The sequence below is a fragment of the Electrophorus electricus genome, chromosome 26 (assembly GCF_013358815.1).
Source record: "Electrophorus electricus isolate fEleEle1 chromosome 26, fEleEle1.pri, whole genome shotgun sequence".
In the NCBI taxonomy this organism is placed as follows: Eukaryota; Metazoa; Chordata; class Actinopteri; order Gymnotiformes; family Gymnotidae; genus Electrophorus; species Electrophorus electricus.
Genome location: NC_049560.1, coordinates 1705800 through 1720176, shown reverse-complemented (window position 1 = coordinate 1720176; position 14377 = coordinate 1705800). Strand labels below are relative to the sequence as shown.

The 14377-nt window shown below is 43.6% G+C and overlaps 1 protein-coding gene across 1 annotated transcript in view; it reads left to right on the top strand.

Annotated features, from left to right (window-relative positions):
- The window catches only part of ttll7 (tubulin tyrosine ligase-like family, member 7), a 45990-nt gene extending 38995 nt beyond the window's left edge, over positions 1-6995 (top strand). The window contains 2 exon segments of the mRNA XM_035523320.1: positions 1008-1184; positions 5343-6995. Coding sequence (XP_035379213.1) covers positions 1008-1184; positions 5343-5460 — 295 coding nt within the window. The 3' untranslated portion in view covers positions 5461-6995.
- Positions 6996-14377: the final 7382 nt, after the last annotated feature.

Genomic DNA, 14377 nt, shown 5'->3' with positions numbered 1-14377 from the left:
AGGGGAGATGAAGGGAGACAGCTAGCAAGCAGAACAGGACAGTGTGGTTGGAAAAGAGGTACATGCACACATTCCATTGTAAAGAACTCAAAAAAAAGAAAAGGCTAGTTAACAAATCCCAAGGTATCGAGGTAGAATATCCCTGAAAGTTTACTGGCGAATGTTAAGCATTTCTGTTGTTTTATTGTGTATTGCTGTTCAGCTTGTCTGGTGGTTAATGCGGTAGTTTATACAATCCTTTGGTGACCTTTTACATCAACGAGGCATACACAAAATCCCACACGTTTGTAATTACTACATCTCCCAGAAGTACCTGCCGAAAACACCTCTTATCGCAGCTGATGAAGCTGCGACCACCTCCGTCCCTCTATTCATTCCTTGTCTAGGCAGCCGTGCAGGGCGTCTGCAGGGGTTTTTTGCCACACACGCATACGCATAATTGACAGACACAGTGAAGTGTTACAGCCCAGGTTTCTTTCAACTTGATGAGAGTGTACGCGGCCCAGGGGGATTAGCGATGGCGCTAAGCGCCCCATGCTGCTGCCATTTAATCAGGGCCCGGCATGTGAAGGAGATTCGTGGGCAGCTCGCGCTCGGAGGAGAGCCCAGCAGGGGGGCATTGTGAAGGCCTCCTCGCCTGTAATGTACGCTCAGATCCTCGGCCATTATACGCCTTCATCTCCACAATCAAACGCAATCTCTGCTGTCGTCCAGAGACTTTGAAAAGAAACGACTTTATTTTCACTCAGTGTTTTCCCATTCAGGCAGCCCGTGTTCAGGACCAGGCCCCTTTGAATTTTTTGACACCCGGCCTCCAGGGTGCCCGGCAAGATAGGACACCCAGGGAGCCAGCTGGACTCCTGTTCCGGAAACATCTTTTTTAGTTCTTTCTTTCTTTCTTTCTTTCTTTCTTTCTTTCTTTCTTTCTTTCTTTCTTTTCTTTTTATTTTTCTGCAGAGGTCTTATTCTGTGTGTGTGTGCGTGCGTGTGCGTGTGTGCGTCCTCAGCAGGTCGTCCTGGGAGAACATCTTCTGCAAGAGCGGCGAGGTGGTGACGGCTCACGAGCTGCAGTGCTGCCAGCGTCTGGTGCAGCTGTGCCGTGACTGCCTGCTCGTCGTATATAAGTACGTGGCCGACTCGCGCGGCTCGCTGGCTGGCCTCAGCCCCGACTGGGATGACACCAGGTAAGCCTCCTGTGCACCCCTGTCTGCCCCCACACAGTCCTCTGCTCTATCTCTTCGAACCTACGGGCGTCCCCTATGTAGGTAATTCCCCTTAGTTCAGTGGGAGGTCACCAGCTAGGGCCGTATTTGACTTTTCAAAGGGGCGGGGGAGGCCGCCAACAGGATAGAATGACCCTCAGATTATTGCGTAGGTTAGTATGCCCCCCGAGGCCCACCTTAATTCAATTATAAAAGAGGTGAGCCAGAGCAAAATGATACTGGGATCTTGTGCAGAGCCTGCTTCCCATGATTCATAGCTGCAGAACATACAGAAGATTATGTCCCCATGTATGAGCACAGGACTTTGCTTGCAGCATAGACATGGCACATTGTTGTTTCATTGTAGCAGGAATTTGTAGGCCATCATGCAACGGAGACAATTTAGCACCATTTCATTTGTTTCTTTCTAGCTGAATGAAGCACTTGCATGGGATTTCAGCAACATCTGTCTAAAAGCCCTGTGGCTGATGCAGAGTTGTGGTGTAATCTAGATACAATCTGGATTACTTAATGTATTTTGAGTGTTTACATGAAATAGGTATTTTTAAATACTTTTATTTCTTAAGCACTCTGGGGCATTCCAGCCAGTACTTTTGGTACACTGTTCTCAGGTCTACACAGAGGGGGCCTGCCCATACTATACAGAATTTAGTAGCCATTCAGTGTACAGAAAGTAAGTGACAATTATCAGTATTATCCACACTTTCAAATACCACACAAATGTTTTGAATATTTTAAAAACTTGACTTTTGAGATTATATTTGTATTTGTAATCATATCTCATCTTAGTATGTCAGGTTCAGGATCTGGCCTGAGACCCCATATATTTCCACTTTTGGGTTAGACACCACATGTGAACAGCAAAACTGTGCTGCAAATATATTGCTACATATTGCAAATGTGAGATGCCATGTGATATATTAAAACACAGTGGTGAATCCTTGGTGTGACATGATCATAGATTGGCTGCATTAATTTGAGCACAGTTATTTAAATTTACTGGATCATCTGAATGCAGTAATTCATCAAAACATTCACAGTATCTGAAACACCTCTGATTGGTCACAGATTTTTACCAACATTTGTCTGTATATTGTAGCATTCTGCTATATTGGTATTGAAAAAGCAAACACTGTGATAACCACTCACAAACGATGTATTGTTCAGCCCTGTCCCTGATGCGGCAATTGCACACCCTTTTATAAACACCTAACTGGTTTGTTAAAGCTTTGTGTGGGCAGGTCCCGAAGGTAGTAGATCTCTCCTCCTCCATTAAACTGTGACCCTGTCTCTCTGTCTTGACTTGCGGACCCTGGCGAAGCTCTCCCTTGGCTGCCGGACCAGTCTCGTCTCGTGGCTCGACCCCCTCTTCTTCTACCCTCTCGCTCCTTGAAGCAGGTCTCTCTCCTCTCGATTCTGGATGAATCTAGTGATCCATGTCTCCAGTCTGTCCAGACTGCAGCCACCCGCCCTCGTGCACCTGCTTGCTCCTTTCGCTCGCCATCTCCGAACATGCGGTCCTGGGGAGGTCTCCGGCTGCAAGAATGCAGTTTCCAAGGACGCCAGCCAGTCATTCTCCATCCCCCCTTCCGCTTACCACGGCAACAAGCACCCACTCATTCGTCACGGTGAATCGCAACAGTTTCACGGCATGGTGCATGACACTCACTTCCATATCTTTCCCGGGACATGCCTCATTGCTGGCTCGGTGGCAGAACGGAGCAGGGGGATGACAGATTAGACTTTTCAGGCAGCCAGCGTATGCTTTGGCTCGTTAGGAAAATGATGTCTGAGTAGGAGTGAGGCACCATATTGCTGGTGACCCCCCCCCCCACATCCCCACCCCCCCACCCCCACCCCGACAGCGACTCATCCTCCTCTCTGGCATGTGTCTGGCCCCCCTACCTGCACCCATACGCTGCCTGTCCTCTCCATCCACCTCCACCCGCCACTCTCGGCCAGTGGAGAGGCACGGGGTCGAGAGCCATCAGGGTACCAGTGACACTCTCTCGAGCACCTTTCTCTGCCATGTCAAGAGCCTTTCGTAAAGCACCCAGCCTGTAAAACCTGATCTCAGCCAGCTAAAGTCACAGAGGAGATGAAAAAGTCTCCTCACTCCTTTATTTCATGACTAACTGAAACTAAAGGATGCTCTTAAAGCTTTAGATTATGTCTTTTTTTTATGGTCTGAGAACATTAACCCCACGAAGTGATGACATAAACTTTCAGGGCGATGAAATAAACTTTTTATATGGATGACGGAACCTTTTGCCTCTTTGTGCAGGAGCAGCTCTGCTGAATCAAGGAGGGGCGAGTCCAATTTTCACAAGATGTTTTACAGCGCAGCATGGCATTTGGGTTATTGAACGTATGCTTTGAACATTCAAACTGACTGGAGATGTGTGCAGATCTCCAAGTGATTGTGTATAATTAGTAAGGCCCACACATTCTCGAAAGGAACCACAGTTAGACAGCTGCTGGCTCTCGGGAGGGTTTGCGCTGGCAGGTTTTTCTAAGAACTTCTGAATGATCAAAAGCTAAAGACCTGGTGGAAGCGTTACAGAGGTCCAATTAAACATTGCCTGCAGCCTGATTGGACTCTGAGTGATGGAGTCCCTCTACAGGCTCCCTCGTATGGACATAACTTCCTCAGTGAATTATTTAGAAGGATAGCTTCCCTTGTCCATATATGATCATATTTGAATTTCATATTCCTATGTCATTTGCTTTTGTTGACCAAGCTCAACAGAATACAGCAAGGAATATGGTGATGAGGTGAAACCCCTCCAGCACTGATCCCTAAGCATGACTCTGTCTAAGACTTGCCAGTAAAACTACCAAGAAATGGAAGCCGATTCCCAAAGCTTTAATCAAAGGAACACGATGAAAGATCAGGAACGGATAAGCTTAAAGACAACCTAAAATTATGCTTACGTGCAAATGTTCAGAGTTGAATGTAGTTCATGTGTGGCCATTTACTCTGTTCTCTAGCATTTTAGGTCTATGAGAGCATGTAACATAAAACAAAAAAATCCTTTCATTACAGTACGCTGTTGAATGGGTGGACGGTACAGTGGGTAGTTAATCTACATTCTAAAATCTGCTTGACAAGCACTACCGGTACACTTGAGCAGTTTCAAGGACATTCTTCTAGAACTAAATGAAGTTAATTTGACTTTTCACAAGTCTCCTGGGTATGGCGCCATGGCAGCAGCAGCCCTTAGAGCAGATCTTTTTTAGTATACTTAGAAGAAGCAGCATGGCTAATTTGTCCTGGGGATATTGTACAGGGAAGACTGTCACAAGCTGCATGTTACGCCTACAAATCCAAGGGTTATTTTACAGTTGCTTAGTTTAAAAGGACAGATATATGTGTGTGTGTGTGTGTGTGTGTGTGTGTGTGTGTGTGTGTGTGTGTGTGTGTGTGTGTGTATATATATATATATATATATATATATATACACACACACACACACACACACACACACACACATATATATGGTTGAGGAGCGCTACTAAGAATGGGTCATTTGTTTAGGGTAAGGTATTGTGTTAACCGTTACCTGCAGATAATTAATGAACTGTGTAAATGTGCTCATTATTGAACTATGTTGTGGACAGGATACTCTACAGTTATCTTATGTGGGTCATTTCGCGTCTCAAATGGTTAACCTCCTTGTCTTATTCCAAGCCTTAATTATCTTAGCCCATATCCATTCTCGGACATCCTGCTCCTATCAGCTAGATTTAAGCAGTGTCTACGATAAACAGCTTCCTTCAGCCATCTGTCAAACCTGTGTTTAGCTGCCCGCGTTAAAATGTGAAGCGTCACTCATCGTTAAGAACAGACAACATTTACAAGAAGGGATCAGGTGGGAGCAGAGGGTATGGAATGAGCTTGATGGGGTGGGGAGGGTGTCTTAACTAATGCTGGACAGTACACGGCCAGGGTGAGGTGGTGGGGTGGGAGCAGTGGAGAGTGGCTTTGTTTTGTGTGTCAGATTGCAAGGCCGGGTTAATATGGCCTGATCTCCTTAGGCGACCTTTGTGGCTTTGATCCTGGCCTCCACGTCTCCTGTCCAACTCCACTGTTCCCTCTTCCCATCCCCGTATGTGCAGGTATCTGCTGCCAGTGACCTCCCAGTTCGTCATCAAGTGGCCTTCCTCAGGCTTTGGCCGTGGCGTCGCCTCCACACGCTCGCGCAGCCTCTTCGCCACCCGCATGGGCCACTTCTGATCGCCGCCAGCCCCCTTCGCTGCACGTGGGGAGACACAGAAAGGGACCAGATACCGCCGCCCTCGACCCTCCCCCGCCACGCCCCCATCCTCTCCTCCTCAAGGGACATATGAAAACGGATTTACCGTCCCTTCCTGTTAGCTTGGGACTTGTTGGTGCATCAGATGCAGACGATGAATCTCCCCCAAGCTCAGTTTGTACCCTTTGGATATGCTGTAAAATGGCTGTTTGCTCTACAGTTATTTCTCTTATTGATACTGTAAAATATGAGCCAGCGTTATGGATTTATGTCCGGGACTGCAGATTAATTTAATCAATAACAGTGAATGCATCAGTGAAATGTAGATGGAATGGGATTAGTGTGTTTGCCCTTTCTTAGAGAGACAATTTAAAATGCTAGTTTTTCATTTTACACTGCTTATGATATTTGCAAATGTTTCATGCCTTTTTGGCCTAAAATTAATTTTATTAGGTTTTGCATTATGCATCCTTTCATCTTTGTTTCACTTTATTTTAGCTTTGTGCAGTGTTGTCCAGGAAGCGGACACGCTGAAGAAGCAGGAGGAGGTGAAAACGTTTTATTATAGTGCTCTTCCTGAAAGGCCTCCAGTTCCATGCAAGCCTTGTTTCCTGGTCACTCTGAAGAGACATTTCAGCATCCCTTGTTGTTCTGCAAGTTGGCTTTTTAGCCATAATAATGAGCCAAACCCAACCACAGTGAATGTTGTGTTTGATATGCATCCCTGCAGAAAGTCAGCAGTCAACAGCATTTGTTTGTGCATGCCTAGATAGTCCTTTAACCTTGTGCACTGTCTGCCGACAAAGAGGAAATGACTGCAGAAATACTTGAATTTATTTATACTATTTATTTTATTTAAATGTGTTTAAGTTTACACACACTACTAATTTAACATTTTAAAACACATTATGACTTGTGTTAGTATTATTTGTGTTAGTTTTTATGCATTAAAGACTCTCAAGGGCATGGAAATAAGTCCTAAAAGTACTAACTGCAGAGCTTTGCTTTGTGTCTGATTAGAAAAACTGAACTGCCACATTAGTGTTTTAGAAGTTCTACCCTGTGTTTCTACAGCCTGTAAGCAAGTGCCAGTGCAGACTGTGGTGTGCCAACACTAAGCACAATGTGTTAATGGCTCTTTAAATGAGGTTGCTTATTAATTTGAATGCTCTGTATGACAGTAGGTAGGTAATGTTAGAACTGTAATTTGAGGAAGCTCCTGATAGTTTATGTCCAGATAGAATGTGTCCTTGTAAATGCTAATCTTCCGGGTGGTTTTTGGCTCAGAAACAGTGTTCTCTGTCATGCAGCAGTTCTTTTCTAATGAATATGGCGATAATTCTATGCTAGGATTTTTTTCCTCCCAACCCCGTAGTGTCATCTGACAATGCCAATTTGTTTCCTATTTCTTCTTTTTTCCTTTCTTTTATTTTTTGGCCTGGATTTTCATCCTGGGTAATGATTTTTAAGTTTAATAGCAATAAATGACTGGTGAGTCTGTATTGATCTGTACTGATCACTGAGCTGCGTCTGTCTATTTTCTGGCCACTGAACCGAGTCACGCGACTTTGGGCCTGCGCTCTTGGGCCTTCCTGCTTCCTGAAGGTTGCTTTAACGTGAGGAGTCTAGAGACTGCAGCTGGCGTGCAGGCACGCGCGCACGCCCCTCACCCCGCACACAAGTGACACTCCGTGTCCTTCTACCCTGTCTCATGCGACGCTCGCAAGCGTAACCTCGGTAACCTTGTCGTGTCTTGTCCCAACCTGAGGCCAGGGGAATAGAGGTGATCCTATCCTTATTTACACTTGCTCCTTCCATTTCAGGCTGCCAGCCAGCTCTCCTTCTCTCTGACTCCCCTCTCCTCTTTCTCTCTCCCTTTTGTCCTGCTGGCTATCATGAGCAGAGGTGCAGAGCACGACCTTGAAATTCCTCCCCGACGGTAGCACCTTTTGCAGGCTGGCCAAGACACAAACTTGAGGCCTAACCCTTGCTCCAGCGCATTAAATCTTTGTCGCGCGGCATGGTCAGCTAGTCTGCACCGGCTTGCTTTCACCTGTGCTAGAGTGCGGTCACTGAGGGGCATCCACAGAGGTGCCTGCAGCTGACCCAGTTTCGGTCAGCACAGGCGCCATGGGCATCAGATTCTGCCTCCCGGTGATAACGTTTTGACTCACTCTGTAAGAAGCCGAAGGGCTGGTGGCTATCAAAGAACCTATTTGTCTTAATCCTCCGTTTCGAAAGGAAATAAATCAAGGAGCTTTAATCATGACTGTCAAAATAAAGCCATCAGTGCCCTAATTTGAACAAGGCTCCTTAGTTTATTCCTTATTTAATGCAAACTCACAAAGGCCTTTCAAAAGTCATGCTTAGTTGTTTTTTGCAGACATATTCCCAAGCCTCTCTATGCAGTGTGTTCAGTGACTTTGCATTATTGCCATGAAAGATGATATACTATGTATGTGTGTAAGTGCATGGTGTGCTTCTGTTAGAAAATAATATGTTTCACATGTCATTATCGGAGGCAGCTGCTTTTAACATCTTTCCTCTGCAACTGGCAGGTAGCCTACATGAGCAGTTAACGCTGTCCTCCGGTTGACCAACTTCCTTATAACTAATAAAAATGAGGTTTAGCACTAAAATAAATAAATAAATGTTTCTCAGATTTGCGCTTGTGCAGGTGTTAAGTGTGGTTGTGGCTAGGTTATCACGTTTATGAAGATATTAGGTTGTATAGTAAAAAATCGTAAGAAGTTACATTGTTTCTTTCTAAGTCTTTTCTGCTATTTCCTTTGAAGAAGACTTGTTCAGAAGAAAAAAAAATCAATCAAATTTGATAAACAACTTGCCAAACAATACTGGTCTGATACTGTGAGAGATTTGAGCTACTACATATGTCTGTCATGACCTTTCACATAATCTACCAGATTCTTGTCAGATGTGTGACAGGATGTGATGAATCTGGTTAGAACAAAATAGATGTGAGGATCATAAAACATGCAAACAACATGTCTGTAGTTTGTATTTTCTGATCAAATTGACTTCAAATGTGGAAAAAAAGAAAAGGCAGCTTTACTTCAGAGCTCACATTGCTCTGGGTGTTAATGGTTTAACCAGCCTCTGCTTTTCCAACAGTGTGCTACTTTAATGTACCGTCCCAAAAAAATTTTTTTTTACTAAATGTTATGTGCTCTGTTCACTTTTGTAATACTTAAAGACCTTGGCTCAATCTGACTTCTATTCTTTCATGCTGTCCTCATCACTCTTACGCTAAGCAAAATCAAGAAAAAATTGTAACACCCTGCACCCCTAACTTTGTTTACCTACTCTGAAAGACAAAGGTGCTCGGCACAGAAAGCTTGCATTCTCGGGGTATAAGAAGCAATGACTTTTAATGTCATTTATCTGAATCCAGTCCTCTACAGGTTCTGTCTGGATAAGATCTATGAAGGTATTATAAATGCACACGTGGCAGGTTTTCCCAGCACTGTAACATTCATGATCGCAATTGGATGGCCCTGCACTGGGTTTAGCTGGTGACGAACCCACAAGTCTTTGTTCGGGCAGCGGGGTCACTCATGCGCCGAGCCCAAACTACTTTGCCACTGATATCTAAAGACCCTGCTCTGGGTGCCGCAAGATGAAATGGCTCATGGAATAGCTACCATCATGCACAACGCTTTCAATAAAAGCCATAGTTTAAAGACTGAGATCGCCTGCCTGCCCTGTAACAGGAAGAATCACATATTCACGAGCTCCTTCTTGGGGCCAAATTAGCACTTCTGACGAAGCCAGTGCTTTGACCCGCAGAGCTATATCACTCTTGCCTTCTCTCGCCACAGTGCAGGCCCATCAAAGGGTGGGAAGGCCCTTCTCCCTCTCAGCTGCACGACAGCACCAGAGTAGAAAGCCCCTTGGCTCCTGTGGGACTGGTCTGGGAGCTCTTGTGGGGATTGAGACATCCTCGTGGAGATTATCAATACATCCCCTCCAGCCAGGCCCAGAGACATGAGACAGCACTGCTCTACCCATTAGACTACTGCTGAGCTCTGGGACTACCCAACAGCTGTCTTCTCGCCCAGACACCAGACATACTCCATCTCTCCTCTCTCTCTCTCTCTCTCTCTCTCTCTCTCTCTCTCTCTCTCTCTCTCTCTCTCTCTCTCTCTCTCTCTCTCTCTCTCTCTCTCTCTCTCTCTCTCTCTCTCTCTCTCTCTCTCTCTCTCTCTCTCTCTGACATGCCAGTGTACTCAATGCTTACCGTCACTGAACCTGCTTAATTAGAAGTGCTAGGTGGGTTTTTTTTGTGTCTCATTTCACATGGATACCTTTAGCTTCACCGTCACTGGAGGGATGCTTCTCTAAATGGAAATGGATTGATACATCGACAAACTAGTCCACATCCAGGCTCCACCCCTCCCCATCCCTGAGCTGTCAAGATATTGCAAGAGTTTCAGAACTGTTTTCTATCTATCTGTATACATCCATCTGACTCACCTGCAAGTTGACTATTGATCTAAAGCTCACATATAGCCACATTGTGAGGACTCCCTCCAACTCACACTGATCAGATGACCTCCAGAGACCAGGGACAGATTGTGAGCTGGAGTATTCAATTATTAAAGAGGCAAAACAATCCTGCCAAACCCACTGGATGTTGTTGGCCTGTTAAAAATCAACATAGCAGTGTCCTTTAGCTGTGGTGTTAACAGTTCTTTCCATTTACCTGATTGCAATATTTATGACTTAAAAGAAGATAAATGATGTGTATTTAAATAAAAGCCCTGCCTGACTGTCTCACATTTCCTCTTTTAAGGACTGGAACATGTGTGCTATGAAACCGGCTAATTAGCTTAGCCCACTCGTGTAGCTGTCTGCTCTTGTGTGTAATTAATTGAGGTTTAATTATTTTGATAGTTATTATGATTCTAATTAACGTTTAACGCAGAGCAGCACTTGCTCTAGAAAGTTTCCTGTCAGGCTGTTCGACGAGAACTATGGAGAAATAAGTTTTCAAAGACATTTCTTTTTACATATAAGACACTGGTATTGCACTGGTTTGATTAATGGAAATCAAGTCCTGGCGTTTCTCACTAGCTTTTCCAAGCATTAGTCCAAGCCGTGTACAAGCGTTTCCATGAGCTGACTGGTGATTCACAGCACTACGCCTAGTATTGTTTTGTACAACTAACGGCACTCGACAGGTGCTGTCAGCCTGCTCTTTGGATCTCCAAAGGCACTGAATGGAATTGTAAGAAGGGCAATGTAAGGTCATGTTGAATCATAAATAAACAGTATATAGCCACTGTTTACACCTTTGCTCTGTGGCTGCACCTCACTCCTTCACAGCTACTTTCTTTCTTGTTTGACATGTTCACTCTGCTGGAAGGTCAGATGTGTACTAAGCCAAATTAACTTTGAGCCAGTAGCCTTGAATCATCTCCAAGCTGTGTCTGCTCTCACAGAGAATGTCCACATCTTCTTGTACAGTTAGCTAATAAAATATGTCCGTTTTTCAACCCCTAAAAAAGATTACCTTACAATGGGCTTGCGTGATCGTGATTTTCTTTTGCGATTTCAGCAAAATACAGTAAGTGGGATAGATTATCTTTGATGGTCCCCAAACAAGGAAGGGAGATCATACCAGCTCAGAACAGGCGGTTTATAATCAATTGACAATGTGTAACCAATGGACAGTCTGTAATCGATAGGCAACCTGTAATATGATATTTATTCTGTCCATTAATCTAGGGGGAAACTTTAATAGCGGTCATTGCCATGCTTGTCTTTTGTTTGCCCGCCAATCAGTTACTCTGGCCAGCCGCTACTGGAAGTCAGAAATATAGGTTAAGTTGTGCTCAGAGTATTCCAGAAGCAGAAGGTGTGAACCTTTTTTGGGCTCTGGGCCAACACTGCCAACCTGAGATTTGAGAGTCTGGTAATATGAATTAGTTTTACAGGTGTGACTAACTTCATTCCACAGGAAAACTAAGGTCCTTTTACCAGCAGAGTCACAACAAAGGATGTTTTGACTTTTTTCAGTATTCTGCTATTACCTAACGTATGTACATCGTAATACATAAAAAACACATTTTTGCTGTTCATCCAAACCATTTAATCATAAAAACCTTATAACCAACTATATGTTTTTAGGTTTTGGGTTATATATTTAGTTCAACATTCAAGCCCACCCTGTTTTTAGAATATAAGTGCTTATGTGGGTTCAAACAGTTCTGATCACTGCTGCCTCTTAGCTCTACTAATGCAATGTTGTTTGGCAGACACACACACAGACACACATTCTCCCCCAAAGAGGGAATTATTACTGTTGTGGTAGGGTCAAACGATCCAGAATTTTCTGATGACAAGGATAGTGCAGTAATATAGCATGAAATCAGTTTGATAAATATAGCTGTCTGTTATCTTTTACCATTTGATGAGTCAGAGGCAACAGGATTGAAAAGCAATGATTTTGGGCAGAAGTACCTGAGGCAGATGCAAACCGACTCACTCCACATGCCCTCACAATCTGTTCTCTGCTTAACTTTATTTGAGCCACACAGTTGGCAAAAGCTGCACTAAAATATTACACAGGAATGTGCCTTAGGATTTTTTTTTTTAATATTAATACAATTCATGGTTTCAGTCAGACACAAGGAATAGATGCAAATAATGTTAATTCAGAAACTTTTAAAAAATTTATTTACTTCTGCATACTCTTTTCTTGAATGTTCAAACATTCAAAGCAATTCACTTTCAGTAAAATAACTTGGCTGTTACAATTGCCTTAACTGGGCCACTGCCTGATTGTTTGATAGGCCATGCAGGCTAATTTTCATTTTGCCCCTCCGTGTTCAAAAATGGACCCAGACATAAAACAGGGAAACCACGTCCCTTGACAATTGCGGTGGTTCTGTAAGACTGTGGCTGTATTCAGAGCTCTGCAGAATTGCTTGATGGTGATGGAATTATGCTGAGAAGCTTGAAGCCTGCCAGAGAGAACATCTAAACATGTTTTCATGTTTCCACAGGGGGACATTACTCTTTCCCCCGCAACTTTTGCTAACGTTCACTTAGCAGTCTCAGAGCCCATATTTCTCGCCACACTGTCATTAGCAATAAGAGATATGCGATCCCATGGCATTGTGCAGCTTTATGACTTTTATACTATTTTTGGTTATATTGTGTAGGTCTCTCAGAGGGAGCCTTCTGACTTTTGGTTTTGCATCTTTGGACAGCATGTCATGTATCTATTGTTTTCAGACATATATGTTAAGCTAATCAGAGATACTGAACAGAGTATGCTACTTAATTCTGACATCTGACATATAAATTAGATATGTTCAGAGAATAAATCATTTTTTCTGAATACACAGTGATTTAACTATCAACATAGCACATTTACGATGGTCTCGGGGATGCTTTTTGTCTGATGTAATAAAGAAAATGTCCTTTTTTTTCAGATCGTGTATGGCAGTTTATCAATGAAAGCTATCTTTTTAAAATCCTTTTTCCCATAAGCTATCTTTTCTCATTTCTATGATGTTGCTGTTATCTCTCAGATGCGTTCCTGCCCTTAGTGAAGAGTCATTGGAGAGACCATGGTGAAAATGACTCCGAAAAACAGAGACTGCAAAAAAGAAAAACCACTACTACAAAGAATAAGAATGATTTAATCTATGCACATCAGTTGTCATGACAGGCCGTGCACTTCATAAAGTCATACTATGACATAAACAATGGATCACTCATCTCTCATGCAAATCTACTTCTCAGTGGACAACTGTAATGGTGGAGCATTTGTATGAGTTTAGAAAATCATTTTTAAATGCATCTGCTGATGTTTAATTGATCTCATCCTTCCTCAGAGTAAATCCCAGCAGAGGACACATATACCTAATTCTGGTTCAGACTCTAGTGTTGAGGCATAGTCCCTGAGGAGTGTTATGCTTAAGCAGGAAAAAAGAATTCAGAGATAAGAGTTCCTGTGTGTTTGTGTGTGTGTGTGAGACAGACAGAAAAAGAGCATATGTATTGACTGGACCAAATATCCCCATGATCATAGATAAGTAGGGAAATTTTGACAGTGTGGCGACATCTGTCTAGTACCCATGAGGACAAATGCCAGCCACCCCCCACCCAGACAGGAAACATCGTCTTGGCTATGAGAAACTGAATTAGCCATTAGCCTTTAGGTTTAGGTTTAGGCACATTGTTATTTTAGCTACTGCAATACATTCAGCCAGTGGAAATACCCCACAAAGATAGTAATATGACACTGTATGTGTGGGTGGGGGGGGGGGGGGTTGGAATAGATGGATAGATAGATAGAGAGAGAGAGGGAGAAAGAGTGTGTGTGTGTGTGTGTGTGTGTGTGTGTGTGTGTGTGTGTGTGTGTGTGTGTAAGGGCTTGGGAGACGAACAGACGGTCAAGCATTCACTAGTCTCTGTGGAAGAATGAGGCTGGACCGCGACACACTGAGACAGTCAGGTGGCCTCTTGCCTGCTCACATGAAAGAAAGTCTGTCTGCATCTAAGCACCCAGACAGCCATCTTTTATGGCCCTCTGTCTCCATCTCTACAGTCACGGAGTCTGCCATATCAATTAAGCTGACACCGGAGAGACGTGGTAAAACGAGCACTTTCAAAATAACCCAAAACGATCGAAAGCTTTTTGGCAGGAGTTTAGGATTTATACAAATGTTTTTCCATGTTTTGTTTCTTTGCTTTACAGGACAAAGCAGTTCAGGAGGATGAGTTCAAACTCCAGGTACAGAACGTGCATACTGTACGTTGTACAATTCAGAAAATCAATGAACTACACATATAATAATTATTACATCTGTAATGTGCCATCAGGAAGAGCAGTTTTGCAAAGCAAAGGTTAGTTCAGCTTACAGA